This window comes from Balaenoptera acutorostrata, chromosome 10 (genome assembly GCF_949987535.1).
Source record: "Balaenoptera acutorostrata chromosome 10, mBalAcu1.1, whole genome shotgun sequence".
Classification (NCBI taxonomy): Eukaryota; Metazoa; Chordata; class Mammalia; order Artiodactyla; family Balaenopteridae; genus Balaenoptera; species Balaenoptera acutorostrata.
The window spans coordinates 83,245,591-83,261,371 of NC_080073.1; the positions used below are offsets into that span (position 1 = coordinate 83,245,591).

Sequence of the window (15,781 nt, forward strand, 5' to 3'; positions counted from 1 at the left end):
CAGAGACCCTCCCAGTTCTGCATCCTCAACTCCTGTCAGATACCTCACAGCACAAGTGTTCCGTGATTGGCGGAGGTGTTAACAAATGACCTACTCTAGTTTAGTTTGGTATCAGGGCTAGGGATGGGGTGTAGGTGTGATCGTTGTGCCCACCAAAATTGTAAGCTGGAGCCGGTGTTTGGGCGTTTTTGGTCTGGGGAATGGGTTCCTGTCCTGAAGAAAGATAAAAACCACTGTTTGGGTTAGGATGTGGAGAAGACTACAATTCCCAGAAAGCTCTGGAATAGTTCTTAACCGAAGAGAACTACAGTTCCCAGAAGACCTTGAATTGGCCTCAGGTGCCCTATACCCTCTCCACTTGCCTGTGTCAAATATCGCATGTGAAATACAGATATTTTCCAAACTTTGACCAGATGTAATACCTAAAGAGACGGTACTCTAAATACTGCTCTCAAAGTTGTGTGTCCTGGTGTCATATCACTCATACTTCCACTGTCGGCTGGGCTGTGACCAACAGAGTGCCTGCTATGCTTGTGAAGTGTTTGGCAAAAAAAGTTTACTTATTAGAGTGTTACCAGACAGTAATGACTCGGGCCTCTGGGGGCGTACCTGGATCTCTAGTGCATGTGGTGGCGTGAAATGTCTGGCATAAATGGAAGAGACATTTAGCCCCAGGTTTTCAAAAGGGGTCGCTGCTCCAGGGGACACTTGAAACTGCATGCTAGAACCAGCCAAGAGTAAAGGTGTCTTCCGCGCGTCCCCATCGCCCCCTTCTTGCTCGTTAGAGAAGCGAGGCCAAAACTGAGGCCGAGTCTTCTATCTAGTGACCCAGAAACTAGAAAGCAACCAGAAGCGGGAGAAGCACACATGGGTAGGACTGGAAATACAGCCACTGCCGAGAGCCGGGAGGCTCAGTCGCTCCGCTAGTTACCTAAAGCCAGGTGGCAGATGGAGAAGCCACACCTGGACCCAGGCGTGCCTCGCCTTCGGTTACCAGCTGAGCTGAGGCCAGGAATGGCAGGAATTCTCCCCTGCAGCCCCCCAGCTTAGAACAGGAACTGCCATCTCTGAGACCGCTCTCGGGGGAAAATGGCCAGAAAGCGCGTAGTGGCTCCTTTAAGGCTCCTCCTAGCCCTCCCTCCTCGCCCACGTAACCCGGGGCGGCCGCGCGCCGGCTCGGCCCCCCGCGCAAGCGGCGATGGCGGCGGCGGCGGGAGCTGCAGCGGCGGCGGCCGCCGAGGTGCGGAAGGGGAGGGGGAGAGGCGGGTGCATGCCCGCGCGCGCGCCCGGGGGAAGCGCGCGCCCGTGCAATGCTCCGGGGGTGCATCGGGGCCGGGGGGCCCGGGCGAGACTTGCAGCAATCCGGAGGGCCAGCACCGGGGGCGGATGAGGGGACCAGGGGGTGGGAGGTGGGGGGAGTGGGCACCGAGGCGCGCGTGCAGCCGCCGGCTGCCCCCGAGTGGGCAGCGGGCGCCGGCGCCCCAGGAACACGCGCGAGGGGCACGAGGGGCCGTCCACCGGGCTGGGGGGCAGTGGGTGCTGGAGGGGTTGGTGCCCGGGGTCCCCGCGGCCTGGGGGACAAAGGGGGAGAGGCGCGTGCAGCCGGGAGGAGGGGGCGGGGCCGGGGTGCGGAGGCCCCGCCCCCTCCCCCTCCTCTCTTCTCGGCCCCTGAGATGCGGGGTCTACCGAGAGGGAGGGGGCTGATGCGGGCCCGGGGGAGGGGTCGTGCGGCCCCTCCGGGCAGCCGTGGCCGCGGAAGGGGGGGGCCCCATAGGGGAAGAGGTAGGCCCCGGAGCCTCCTGTCTCTTCCCAGGGCCCAGGCGTCCTGGGCCCCTCAACTTCCTACAGGACTGACCAGCTCTCCTATCCCTTGTGTCCCCTCCCAGGGGGAGGCCCCCGCTGAGATGGGGGCGCTGGTGCTGGAGAAGGAGCCCAGAGGAGCCACCGAGAGAGGTGAGTGCAGCAGAAACAGGCCCAGTTGGACCTTCACCTCCCCCAACACAGGATCTTTTGAGCCCTTAGCCCTGAACTTTTTCTTTTCCATTACAGTTCATGGCTCTTTGGGGGACACCCCTCGTAGTGAGGAGATCCTGCCCAAGGCCAACCCCGACTCCCTGGAGACTGCTGGCCCCTCATCCCCAGCCTCTGTCACGGTCACCGTCGGCGATGAGGGGGCTGACACCCCTGTAGGGGCCACACCGCTCATTGGGGACGAACCCGAGAATCTCGAGGGAGATGGGGACCTCCATGGGGGCCGCATCCTGATGGGTGAGAGGCCAGGGAGCCTGGGGGTGAGGTGGGGTATTCTCTGACTTTGCCTCCCCTCTTATCTTCTGCCTGCATGCCTGTGTTTTTCAGGCCATGCCACGAAGTCATTCCCATCTTCCCCCAGTAAGGGGGGTGCCTGTCCCAGCCGAGCCAAGATGTCAATGACAGGGGCAGGAAAATCACCCCCATCAGTCCAGAGTTTGGCTATGAGGCTGCTGAGTATGCCGGGGGCCCAGGGGGCAACAGCAGCAGGGCCTGAACCCCCACCAGCCACAGCCAGCCCGGAGGGGCAGCCCAAGGTCCATCGAGCCAGGAAAACCATGTCCAAACCAGGAAATGGACAGGTGAGGCTTAGGGGGAGGTTTGTGGGGGTGGGAGAGACAGAGTAATTAACCATAAACCTCTTGTGGGCTGCTTTTTTACAATTTAGCTTCAGGTCTTTTCTTATCCAGTCACTGCTTCACATATTTACCAAGGTTCTACTGTGTGTCAGTTTCTCTACTGGGACTTAATCTGGAACAGACAGGTTTCTATCTTCCTGGGGTTTACATTCTTAGGCAGAGGGGAGTAAAAAACACAAATGTTAAAGAGTTAATTATGTAGTTAATGTCTTAATTACTCTTATGATAATGACTAGAGAAACTTCAAACCACTTTTCCTTTCTACCTCAAAGCAGGCCCCAAGGGAACTTCTCCCTTCTTTGAAACTGCTCCTGCTGTTTTAAAGGTTTTACTATGAATCTCTACAGGGAAGGAGCTGAGGGCCACAGAAATGTCCAAGGAGGGAGATGACAAGAGCCCCAGAATCTCAGAAGCTTTATGACAGTGTTTTTAGGGCTCTTGGCATCAGTGTTAGATGTGGGATGTGCTTGACACAGTTCTTATTATTGGCATGGAACTTCAGATGGCATTTTAGAGGGTGTGGCTCACCACCTCACCCCCACCTGGGGCTTGGCTCTAAGCTAATCCAGGCAGAACCACAGATGCTCCCTGACCCTAAGTGTGCTCCCTCTCCGCCCCCAGCCCCCAGTCCCTGAGAAGCGGCCCCCTGAAGTGCAGCATTTCCGCATGAGTGATGACGTGCACTCGCTGGGGAAGGTGACCTCAGGTCAGTCCCACCCCCACCTACCTGCGGCTTGCCTGTGCTAAGGGTTTAGAGTACGGGCCTCACTCCTTTCTCTCTCTCCTTCCAGATGTGGCCAAAAGGAGGAAGCTGAACTCAGGAGGTGGCCTGGTGAGCCAGGAGAGGCAGGGAACAGGGCCTGGGCCTCTCCAGCTGGGGGACTGCTCTGAGGGATCCTAGGAGCTGGGGGCTCCATCTCGCCCTCAAGGGAGATGGGGCGTTGGTGAGGGAGTGCCAGCAGCTTCAATTTTTTTCTTTAAATCTTTTTCTAGTCAGAGGAGTTGGGTTCTGCACGGGGTTCGAGAGAAGTGACCCTGGAGAAGGGGGACCCCGGGTCCCTGGAGGAGTGGGAAACGGTGGTGGGGGATGACTTCAGCCTCTACTACGATTCCTACTCTGTGGATGAGCGGGTGGACTCTGACAGCAAGGTGAGAGGGGGCCAGCCGCCCTCCCGGCCAGCGCTCCCCCGCGTCCAGGGCTCGCTCTCCAGTCTTTCCTGCCCCACTTTCTTCTCTCCTTCCTTTTCTGAACACCCACTAACTCACTGCCCCATACTGTCTATAACTTATTTCCAGTATATGCTCTACCCCATATCATCCCCTTGCCCCTCTCCACAGTGATAATCACCATCGTGGACTTCGGGTTTAACATCCCATTTTATGGTTTATTTGTTATTTGTTTGCTTGTTTATTCCTTTGCTCCTTGTTTGGTTTTATTTCACATATATGTTTGTCCATGCAGCATAATGCTTAGTCTTGCCTGTTTTGCTTTTCATTCGTTTTATCGTGGAAACTTTCAAATATACACAAAAGAATAGAATAGTGAGCCCCCAGGTAGCCATCACCCAGCTCCAAGGATTATCAATACACAGCTGATCTTGACTCATCTCTTCCTCCCCAACACCCACACTTACTGGATTATTTCAGAGCAAATCGCAGATACCATATCATTTTATCTAGAAATATTTCCACAAGTATCTCTAAACATAAGACCTCTTTCTGTTTTTAAAAAATTTACAAATAATTTTTTTTTTCCGCCATGCGGTATGTGGGGATCATAGTTCCCCAGCCAGGGATCAAACCCATGCCCCCTGCAGTGGAAGTGGGGAGCCCTTCCACTGGACCACCAGGGAAGTCCCTACAAATGATGCTTTAACACCATCACCTTGCTATCAGTCAGTCTTCACATTTTCTCGGTTGTTTCATAAATGAGTTTTCGTCTGTCAGGTTTCAGTGAGGTCCACACCTTGATTTGATTATTTGTCTTAGGCCTCTCTTGATGTATAGGTTCCCTATTTAAAAAAAAAAAAAACTTGCCATTTATTTATTGAAGAAACCAAGTCGGTTATCCTACAGAATTCTTCACATTTAGGAGTTGGCTGATTGGGTGGGGATTAACACATAACCCTCTGCCCAATGTTGCATCACATCAGGCATGGAACATTTGGTCTTTTATTAGTGAAGTTAAGATCAGTGGATTCAGGAGATGTCAGCCTGACTTCATTATAGCGTTTCTAGTTTTTTTTGTTTTTTGTTTTAATCTTTGGCTGTGTTGGGTCTTCGTTGCTGCGCGCGGGCTTTCTCTAGCTGCGGCAAGCGGGGGCTACTCTTTGTTGCGGTGCGCGGGCTTCTCATTGTGGAGGCTTCTCTTCTTGCAGAGCACGGACTCTAGGTGCAGGGGCTTCAGTAGTTGTGGTATGTGGGCTCAGTAGTTGTGGCGCACAGGCTTAGTTGCTCCGCAGCATGTGAGATCTTCTCGGACCAGGGCTCGAACCCATGTCCACTGCATTGGCAGGCAGATTCTTAACCACTGTGCCACCAGAGAAGCCCCTCTAATTAGTTTTTCATTTAGTGTTTTCAGTCTTGCCTCTTTATGAACTTCATCAAGAGTCTCATACTATACGTTTGTTATCTAGAACGTATTCCTTTCTTTTCCTGTTCACTATTATGTTGCCAAGATTCATCACGTTGTTGCATGTCACCATAGCACCTTATTTTTTATTACAGTATAATATGCTACACCCCCTCTCTGTATCCAACCCTTTCCTTCCTTTCCTGTTCACACTCATCGTCACCAGGGAGCCATCCGTGGAGAATTGTTGTTTTCTTGATCCCGCCTCATTCTCTGAGTCCCGGGGATCGGATTTGTCCTGCTCTGCCTCTCTCCCAAGTTCCCCCCAGCAGAGAGCTGTGGCCTGGGGGTCACTGTTTCTTCAGCCCCACTTTGCCTCTCTTCCAGTCTGAGGTCGAAGCTCTGGCTGAACAACTGAGTGAGGAAGAGGAAGAGGAAGAGGAGGAAGAGGAGGAGGAGGAAGAGGAGGAGGAGGAAGAGGAAGAAGAAGAGGAAGATGAAGAGTCAGGCAATCAGTCTGACAGGGTAGAACTGGAGGCTGGCGTCCCCGGAGGAGTGGGGGCTTCGGGGACAGAGGTCTGAGTCCTCAAAGGAGGGGGTTACGGGCTGGGGGCCGGGCTCTTTAACGCTCTTCCTCCTCCCCAGAGTGGTTCCAGCGGCCGGCGCAAAGCCAAAAAGAAATGGCGGAAGGACAGCCCGTGGGTGAAGCCATCACGGAAACGGCGGAAGCGGGAGCCTCCGAGGGCCAAGGAGCCACGAGGTGAGAAGGCTCCTCTGTTTTGGGGTCCCCTCCTCCAGCCCCCTCCCGGCCCCCAGAGAGCATGCATGCACACACACGCTCAGCATGCACACCCGCATGTACCCCCGCATCCAGGCACCTGTGAGCTCGCACTCTCACTCTCTCTGTCTCTGTGTCAGGAGTGAATGGTGTGGGCTCCTCAGGCCCCAGTGAGTACATGGAGGTCCCTCTGGGGTCCCTGGAGCTGCCCAGCGAGGGGACCCTCTCTCCCAACCACGCTGGTAATTGCCAATTGCCGGGATAGGGAGCCACTAGGGGGCGCCCTCGGGGCCGGAGGGAATGGGGAGGAGGGGAACCCCGCTGGAGCTGGGGTGTCCATGGCCAGACTTTGGGGGTTCTGGAGCACAGAGGGAAAGTCAAGGCGGGGGTGAGAGGCCTCAGGAGGGGTCCCGGTGGGTGAGAGGCTGGGCCTCCCTCAGCTCCCTCTTTCCTCCATCCAAGGGGTGTCCAATGACACATCTTCGCTGGAGACAGAGCGTGGGTTTGAGGAGTTGCCCCTCTGCAGCTGCCGCATGGAGGCACCCAAGATAGACCGAATCAGCGAGAGAGCGGGGCACAAGTGCATGGCCACGGAGAGTGTGGATGGAGAGGTGGGCCTCTGGGCTGGTAGGTGAGTTGCCAGGGCATCCAGCCCCAGAGCCCAGCCTCACCTCTTGTCACCCATCCTCACTGCGCACAGCTATCGGGCTGCAACGCTGCAATCCTCAAGCGGGAGACCATGAGACCGTCAAGCCGCGTGGCACTGATGGTGCTCTGTGAGACCCACCGCGCCCGCATGGTCAAACACCACTGCTGCCCAGGCTGTGGCTACTTCTGCACGGCGGTGAGTGACCAGTGGGGCAGACAGGCAGCATGCCCCATGGGGGTAGGGGCTCCCAGAGCCTGGCCACATTGTTTTCCTGCCCCCAGGGCACCTTCCTGGAGTGTCACCCTGACTTCCGAGTGGCCCACCGCTTCCACAAGGCCTGTGTGTCCCAGCTGAACGGGATGGTCTTCTGTCCCCACTGTGGGGAGGACGCATCTGAGGCCCAGGAGGTGACCATCCCCCGGGGGGATGGGGTGACCCCACCGGCTGGCACTGCAGCCCCTGCCCCCCCGCCCCTGGCCCAGGATGCCCCTGGGAGAGCGGACACTTCCCAGCCCAGGTACTGGCTTTGCCCTTCCTTTCTGTCTGCTCCCTGCCCCAGTCCCCGTCTCCCCTGAACATTCACACCTTCTCCCACAGCGCCCGGATGCGAGGACAGGGGGAGCCCCGGCGTCCACCCTGCGACCCCCTGGCTGACACCATCGACAGCTCGGGGCCCTCCCTAACCCTGCCCAGTGGGGGCCGCCTCTCAGCTGTGGGGCTGCCACCTGGCCCAGGCCGGGAGGCCCTGGAAAAGGCCCTGGTCATTCAGGAGTCAGAGAGGTGAGTAGGGGTTGCCCTCGGGCACAGCAGCTAGGACTGGGGCTGAAAGTGTGGAGCTACAGGTGTTGGGACCGATGCTTGAATCTGGGGACTCAACCCCCTCTCCCTCCCTCACCATGGCAGGCGGAAGAAACTCCGTTTCCACCCCCGGCAGCTGTACCTGTCCGTGAAGCAAGGGGAGCTGCAGAAGGTGATCCTGATGCTGTGTGAGTATTCCACTCCTTCGTTCAGCAAACCCTGCCTGAGCACCGATTATGTACCAGTCACTGGACTCGGGGCCAGGAGGGCAGCAATGAGGGACGTCGTCCTTGCCCTGAAGGACTTAGTGTGGTGGGGGAATAACCCGTGATGATGGGGACTGGGGACTGTTCTGAGTGCTTATGCACGTTCACTCACTTAAATCTTCCCAGCGGAGGCCCAGAGAGGTTAACTACCTTGCCCAGTGCACAGCAGTACTAAGGGGCAGGGGCAGGGCCATTTGAACTCAGGCAGAGCTGGTGCTCTCCTTACTCTGATCAGTGCCGTGCTGCAGTGGAGGTGAGCACAAAGAAGGCCCAGGAGGGGCCCCTGACTCAGGTTGGGGCCCTGAGAAGCCTTCCTGGAGGAGGTGCCACCCACCCCCTAGCTTGCTTACCACCTGTCCCTCCCTCTCCCGGTGTGGCGGGCCCTCCCCACAGTGGACAACCTGGACCCCAACTTCCAGAGCGACCAGCAGAGCAAGCGCACGCCCCTGCACGCGGCTGCCCAGAAGGGCTCTGTGGAGATCTGCCATGTACTGCTGCAGGTCAGCGCGGGCCCAGCCCTAGGACCCCCTCCCCTGCCCAGCCCCTCCCTGGTGCCAGCCCGCGTGCCCCCTCCTTGCAGGCTGGAGCGAACATCAATGCTGTGGACAAGCAGCAGCGGACGCCGCTGATGGAGGCCGTGGTGAACAACCACCTGGAGGTGGCTCGCTACATGGTGCAGCGCGGGGGCTGCGTCTACAGCAAGGTGCGCGGCTGGGCAGGCCGGGGCGGGGCTCAGGGGCCGGGCCTGAGATGCCAGCCAGCCAGCTCATCTGCCTGCGTCGCCCTCAGGAGGAAGACGGCTCCACCTGCCTCCACCACGCAGCCAAAATTGGGAATCTGGAGATGGTCAGCCTGCTGCTCAGCACGGGACAGGTGGACGTCAACGCCCAGGTCAGCGGCTGGGCTTCCGGCCCAGCCCCCTGGGGTCCTTGCCTCAGCCTCAGGCTTTAGGTCCCCTTTCTCCCTCATCTGACCTCTGACCCTTTCCCTGCATTTCACACTGTTCCAGTCTGTCCCCATCTCTTTTTCCCCCTTCGTTTGTATTTCTCTTCACTCTCTTCTGTTTCTTTCTTTTTTCTTTTCATCAGTTTTCAGAATGAGTTGCGGCCTTAATCTCTGGAACTGTCCAGTGAGATTCCTTACTAACTCAGTTTTTCACGTGTTGGAGGTGTTTTAGTTTGTGTCATTCTTCTTGATCTTTGGGTTTTTTTAATTTTAATTAATTTTTATTGGAGTATAGTTGCTTTACAATGTTGTGTTAGTTTCTACTGTACAGCAAAATGAATCAGCTATACATACACATATATCCCGTCTTTTTTGGATTTCCTTCCCATTTAGGTCACCACAGTGTGTTAGGTAGAGTTCCCTGGGCTATGCAGTACGTCCTCATTAGTTGTCTATTTTATACGTAGTATCAATAGCGTATATGTGTCAATCCCAATCTCCCAGTTCCTCCCATCCTCCCCTTGGTATCCACACGTTTGTTCTCTACATCTGTGTCTCTATTTCTGCTTTGCAAATAAGATCATCTATACCATTTTTCTAGATTCCACATATATGCGTTAATATAAGATATTTGTTTTTGTTTTTCTGATTTCCTCTGCTCTGTATGACACTCTCTAGGTCCATCCATGTCTCTACAAATGACCCAATTTTGTTCCTTTTTATGGCTGAGTAATATTCCATTGTAGATATGTGCCACATCTTCTTTATCTGTTTCTCTGTTGATGGACACTTAGGTTGCTTCCATGTCCTGGCTGTTGTAAATAGTGCTGCAGTGAACTTCGGGGTGCTCGTCTTGATCTTTGAATTGTTCTGTCCTTTGTCCAGAAGAAGCCCCTTGCCATAGGCTCCTGTGGCTTTTGAAATGACCCAGTGGCCTTTGAGAGCATCCTTTTCAGTACCTATCCTGCCCCAGACTCAGGATCTACCATTTCTCTAAGAAACTCTGGTTCCTTTAAATGGGAAGTATTTTTTAGAGACTACAGTCTGTGTACGTAGGGGTGGTCATTGTTATTGGGTCCCTGCTTCTAGGACTTTTGAGTGGGCAGATCAAGGAAATATGTATTTTTTATTCTTTTAATTTTTTTTTTTTAAATTCATGTATTTATTTATTGGCTGTGTTGGGTCTTCGTTGCTGCACGCGGGCTTTCCCTAGTTGCGGCAAGCGGGGGCTACTCTTTGTTGCGGTGTGCGGGCTTCTCATTACGGTGGCTTCTCTTTGTTGAGGAGCACAGGCTCTAGGCGCGCAGGCTGCAGTAGTTGTGGCACGCGGCCTCAGTAGTTGTGGCGCACGGGCTTAGTTGCTCTGCGGCATGGGGATCTTCCCAGACCAGGGCTCGAACCAGTGTCCCCTGCATTGGCAGGCAGATTCTTAACCACTGCACCACCAGGGAAGTCCCAAGGAAATACATACTTTTTAAAAAGAGAAAAATCACTTCACAGCCTTGAGCAATAGGCACTTACTAGTCCCATTTTATAAACGAGGAAACTGAGACCCGGAGCCGTTAAATGACTTGCCCAGCGTTCCACAGCCTGTGAGTGGTGGAGCTGGGACTCTGAGCGTGAGTCTAGCTCTGGAGCCTGTGCTCTTGACCCCATCTGTTTGGGTGAGCAGGGCTGGAGCTGCCTCTCCACCCTCCTCCTTCCCTCCCCACCCACAGGACAGTGGGGGGTGGACGCCCATCATCTGGGCCGCAGAGCACAAGCACATCGAGGTGATCCGCATGCTGCTGACAAGGGGCGCCGATGTCACCCTCACAGACAATGTGAGAGTTTGGTCGGGATGCGGGAGGTGGGTTCAGCCCCCCGCCCCTGAGCAAGGTGCCGGCTGGGTTCAGACTTCTTCCCTCTGCCACCTCCACAGGAGGAGAACATCTGCCTGCACTGGGCCTCCTTCACCGGCAGCGCCGCCATCGCAGAGGTTCTCCTGAACGCCCGCTGCGACCTCCACGCTGTCAACTACCACGGGGACACGCCCCTACACATTGCAGCCCGGGAGAGCTACCACGACTGCGTGCTGTGAGCCTCCACCCCTCCCCCACCTGGACACTCCTCTGCCCCCTGTCACAGCCCCGGACCCCACAGGCTTCCCTTCCCGTCCCAGGTTGTTCCTGTCACGCGGGGCAAACCCTGAGCTGCGGAACAAGGAGGGGGACACGGCGTGGGACCTGACCCCTGAGCGCTCTGACGTGTGGTTTGCGCTCCAGCTCAACCGCAAGCTGCGGCTCGGGGTGGGAAATCGGGCCATCCGCACTGAGAAGATCATCTGCCGGTGAGCCTGGGCTCTCTCTTTACCCAGAGCCACCTCCGCCCCCTCCCCTGGCCCCTCGAATCCTCTGAGTCCCCAAAACCACCTCTGTCCCCCGTCCACCCGCCACACGCACACATCAACTAGATACACCAAATAAAAATAGACAACATCCAGCTAAATTAGAATTTCGGGTGAACAGTGCATACTTTTTTAACGTTAGGAGTGTCCCATGCAGTGTTTGGGACATACCCGTACTAAAAAATTGTTTCTTGACACTCTGAAATTCAGATTTAACTGAGTGTCCTGCCTTTTATCTGGGCACCTTACTCCCCACGCCCCAGTGAAGCCCCAGAGCCACCCTCTTCCCTCACCCAGCCCTCTCCCCACCTAGGGGAGTCCTCACCCCATGCTCTAGCCACCCAGCTCCATCTCCCCTCCTGCCAGGGACGTGGCTCGGGGCTATGAGAACGTGCCCATTCCCTGTGTCAACGGTGTGGACGGGGAGCCCTGCCCCGAGGATTACAAGTACATCTCGGAGAACTGCGAGACGTCCACCATGAACATAGACCGCAACATCACCCACCTACAGGTGAGTGCAGGGCCCTGGGCCCTCCTCCCAAAGGGACACCCAGAGCCACCAAGTACAGCTGGGCACACTGTGGGCCAACGAGGGCACCTGGCCAAGGTGGTGGGGCTGAAAGGGAGCTCCGGTGTGGGCTTGCATCCACCTAGGGAGGGGTTCCTTTTTCTAGGACACGTGAAGGTATCACATGGGCTCATGGTGGCCCTAGAGACACCCCCATCAGCAACAGCTTGATTCCCCCTCATCCTGGGACCGTCACCATCACTGTCCTACAATGTGGACCCTAGAGAAAGGACAGCAGTTGTGGGGCAGGGGGCAGTGGAAGCTGAGGGGCCAAGGCCGATTCTGGGGGGTGAGCTGACCCTACCTCCCGCCCCAGCACTGCACATGCGTGGATGACTGCTCCAGCTCCAACTGCCTGTGCGGCCAGCTCAGCATTCGCTGCTGGTATGACAAGGTACGTGCCCTCACCCTGGCCGCACACGCACTCATCCACTCCTTTGGGGGAGCTGGCCTCTGACACCAACTCCCTGGGACCTTGTCCCTCACCTTCTACCCTGTGGGGGAAGCAGCAAAGAGGGCAGGGCGAGACCTGGGATTCCTAGGATGTTGCCAGGACAGAGAGGGGCCTGGCCCAGGTATATGCAAACCCAGGGCGATGGTTGTGTGTTTCCTGTTGGATAAACTAAGAGCATATGTGGCCTCCCCCAGCCTGTCCTCCCTGTGTCTGGGTTGGGGTCAGCAGTGGATTTTTCTGTGAAGTCTTGGGAGTCCTGGGCAGCTGAGGTGGGCACCGCACAGAAACCACTGTCCTCCCCTCCCTCAACCCCAGGACGGGCGGCTGCTCCAGGAATTTAACAAGATCGAGCCCCCGCTGATTTTTGAGTGTAACCAGGCGTGCTCCTGCTGGAGAAACTGCAAGAACCGGGTAGTGCAGAGTGGCATCAAGTGAGGCCCAGCCCCTCAGCTCCCCTCACTCCCCTTTCTCCCTTCTCTCCCTCGGGGCGCTTCCAGGTCATGCCACTGAATATCACCCTCTCTCCCACCCCCAGGGTGCGACTGCAGCTCTACCGAACAGCCAAGATGGGCTGGGGGGTCCGAGCCCTGCAGACCATTCCCCAGGGGACTTTCATTTGCGAGTGAGTGGTGGGGAGGGGGTACTGTGGTTCCTGGGGGCGTGGGGCTGGATGCAGGGCCACGGCTGACTCCCAGGCCTCCCTCTTTGCCCTCCTCCCTGATGGGTCCCAGCTCTTCATGCTGCCCCCACTCTGGCCAGCCTCCTCTGACCCCCATCCCCCAGCCTCCGCTCTGGCCAGACCACAGTGCCTGCGTCTTTCCCTCCCCTTCGGTGTATTTCCGAGCCTCACACTCCCTCTCCCCTGCCCTTCCCAACTGCGGAAAGCCCCAGTTTTACAGACAGACAGAGCTGGGTGTCCTTGGCCAAGTTCACAACCTCTTTGAGCCTCATTTTTCTTGTCTGCAAAATGGAGGTGATAACAGCTACCTTTCTGTCCACCTCATCAGGGGCCTCAGGCCTCTCCATCCATCAATTCTTTCTCTTCCCAGTATCCGTTACCTCTTCCTGTCCCCTGGCTTTTACTCCACGGCCTTCAAACGTAATCTAGGTCTCCTTTGGCCTTAAAAAAAAAAAAGAAGAAAAAAAAAAAAGTCATCCAGCCCCAATTGCCTATTTAAGAGACCATTCATTTTTCTTCCATCATGTCGTCTCTCAATTTGACTGAGACAAGCGACCCCTTCCTCCTGGGCCTCAGTTTCCCCATCATCCACTCACTGCTCATCCCTGTCCAAATCTGCCTTTACCCTCACCCCGCTGCTGATGCCGCCTCTCAGCAGTCCCGCTCCCTGACCCGTGTGTCTCAGTCCTCATTCTCCTGGCATCTGCCACCCCCCTTAGCTCTGGCTCCCATGACACCGTCCTCACCCGCGACCCATCCATTCTTCCTCTTCACCAGCTCCTCTCCCTCTACTTCCCAGACGTGGGTGTGCTCACCCCCAGTTCTTCATAGCTCCTGTGACTCCGTCCCTTCCTGCCGTCCTCACCCCTCTCCTGTCCTCAGCCCAGCGTCGCCCCCACCTGCTGGGTGATCCCTAGTCCACAAACCCCCGTGTCTACGCCTGAACAGATTTCCCCACCCAGGCCGACTGCCCACAGATACTGATCCCTTCACCCCAGAGGCTTGGCGCCGCCGTGCTCACCCGATTCATCCTCTGGTGCGGCTCAAGCCCCTCCCTCTAACTTCCCCACCACTGCTTCTCCAGCTCATCCCTGGCCCCACTCTGCCAGTCCCGCCTGTTGATCTAGTTGTGTGGTGGGACCCCAGCTGGCGGGAGTGTGTCCTGTGTGTACCCTCACGTGCCTGTGTCGCCAGGTTCCTCCTCCTGATCCCCCTTCTGGGTGGGGGCCACCCACCCCCTCCCTCCCAGATGATGTCCGCTATCCTTGGGGGCCCACTGTGCCTTGGGTCGCCCACCCCAGCTCCAGCTGTGTTGATCTGTGAGATTCACGAACAGCTGGCAAACAGTGGAAGAGGAATCGTGGGGCTGTGAGGAGAGACAGGGCCTGGAGCCTGCTCCCGGTAACCCCTGCTCACCTCCAGAACCACCACTCCCTGCCCGACAGGTATGTCGGCGAGCTGATCTCTGATGCTGAGGCTGATGTGAGAGAGGATGATTCTTATCTCTTCGACTTAGACAACAAGGTGGGCAGGAGACCCCTCTGCCGCCCTCCTCTCAGTCAGCAGATGGAAACCTGAGGAGGAGGGGCTGGGTGGTCAAGGGGGTGGGCAGGTTGGCCCAGCCAGCAGGGTGGTGGTAGATGTGATGAATGACGCCCTCCCATCAGGATGGAGAGGTGTACTGCATCGATGCCCGTTACTACGGCAACATCAGCCGCTTCATCAACCACTTGTGTGACCCCAACATCATCCCCGTCCGGGTCTTCATGCTGCACCAAGACCTGCGATTTCCACGCATTGCCTTCTTCAGCTCCCGAGACATCCGGGCCGGGGAGGAACTGGGGTGAGGCGTCCTGCGGCTCGGCCAGGGTGTGGGAGATGCAGCAAGCCCAGGACCGAAAGCAGACGGCTGGCGAGTGCCTGGTTTCCAGGCATGGATTAGAGCAGAGCTTCTCCGATGTCACTGTAAACAGAGTCCTGAGCCTCACAGATTCTGAGTCAGTAGGTTTGGGATGGGGCCTGAAGAATCTTCACTTCTAACAAGCTACCAGGCAGTGCTGGTGCTGCAGGTGCATTAGAACAGAGGAGGGCTTGGAGCCCATCCAAAGATGGGGGTGGGTGCTTTGGAGTGGGTCTGGGTCCCACAGACCTCTTGTGCTTCTCTGACAGGTTTGACTATGGTGACCGCTTCTGGGACATCAAAAGCAAATATTTCACCTGCCAGTGTGGCTCTGAGAAGTGCAAGCACTCAGCTGAGGCCATTGCCCTGGAGCAGAGCCGCCTGGCCCGCCTGGATCCCCACCCCGAGCTGCTGCCTGAGCTCGGCTCCCTGCCCCCTGTCAACCCCTGAGAGAGGACCACAACCCCTGGACAGCCGCCAGCTCAGCAGCCACCTCTGCCACTTGCTGCCCACACCTGGGGGTGCTACCGTCTCCTCTCCCCCTACCCCTTCACACATTCCTCAGTCAGATCCCAGCCAGGCCCTGGAGGTCTGACAGCCCCTCTCTCCCAGAGCTGGTTCCTCCCTGGGAGGGTGACTTCAGGGCTGGCCACACCCCTGTTCCCCACCCTCAGCTGAAGTTTAATGAATTGAAATTGGGCCTCTGTGCTAACCGGTTTCCTTTGTTCTCAATAAATGTTGGGTTTATAATAAACTGGGTGATGGTTGGCGGAAAAGCACACACGGCCAGAGGGAATGTGGGTCCAAGGGGCAGAAAGAGGATGAGAAGCAGGCTGGACAGGTGTGGCTGGTGTGGCTTACCCTCCAGGGGAGGGGGAGGGCTGTGAGGGGATTACTGTGGGGCAGGGTCTAGTCAGGGCAAATCTCATCTCCACACTTAATCTTTGGCAGGAGGGTGTAGGCGTGACTGTACTACGATTGAAGTAGTTTGCAGAATTCTGAAGGGTTTTCTTTAAGCGTGTGAGTCCTTGAGGCCATCGTCCATGAGGCCGGAGCAAGCAGCCCTGACCTGACCCACGTACCAGGCTTGCCTTCCAGCTTCCAGCCCTCCAGCTCA

At 56.7% G+C, this 15,781-nt stretch overlaps 1 protein-coding gene across 7 annotated transcripts; it reads left to right on the top strand.

Moving 5' to 3' along the window:
- The first annotated feature begins 1,170 nt into the window (after positions 1-1,170).
- On the top strand, positions 1,171-15,412 carry EHMT2 (euchromatic histone lysine methyltransferase 2). 7 transcript variants are annotated; one of them, XM_057555014.1, is made up of 28 exons: positions 1,171-1,240; positions 1,887-1,953; positions 2,050-2,268; positions 2,359-2,612; positions 3,291-3,375; positions 3,461-3,501; positions 3,663-3,818; positions 5,629-5,766; positions 5,887-6,001; positions 6,160-6,261; positions 6,482-6,630; positions 6,720-6,863; positions 6,950-7,185; positions 7,266-7,448; positions 7,572-7,654; positions 8,126-8,232; positions 8,313-8,435; positions 8,522-8,623; positions 10,396-10,500; positions 10,599-10,753; positions 10,839-11,006; positions 11,430-11,574; positions 11,948-12,025; positions 12,401-12,516; positions 12,621-12,707; positions 14,210-14,288; positions 14,432-14,607; positions 14,934-15,412. In XM_057555014.1, exons 1-28 carry the CDS (start codon positions 1,199-1,201, stop codon positions 15,112-15,114), a joined length of 3,636 nt encoding a protein of 1,211 aa, XP_057410997.1. In that variant the 5' UTR covers positions 1,171-1,198; the 3' UTR covers positions 15,115-15,412. The 7 variants fall into 7 exon arrangements, 6 of the variants coding, with proteins under 6 accessions (XP_057410997.1, XP_057410998.1, XP_057410999.1 ...); XM_057555015.1 differs by lacking the exon at positions 6,160-6,261; XM_007193931.2 differs by lacking the exon at positions 1,171-1,240 and having other exon boundaries at positions 1,643-1,953.
- The last annotated feature ends 369 nt before the right edge of the window (positions 15,413-15,781 follow it).

Excerpts from the sequence above, each read along its gene's own strand:
- EHMT2 (XM_007193931.2), top strand. The coding sequence starts at position 1,674 with ATGCGGGGTCTACCGAGAGGGAGGGGGCTGATGCGGGCCCGGGGGAGG. Across the intron at positions 6,631-6,719 it reads CGGAGAGTGTGGATGGAGAG|CTATCGGGCTGCAACGCTGC; the intron begins GTGGGCCTCTGG and ends CACTGCGCACAG. Across the intron at positions 7,449-7,571 it reads GTCATTCAGGAGTCAGAGAG|GCGGAAGAAACTCCGTTTCC; the intron begins GTGAGTAGGGGT and ends TCACCATGGCAG.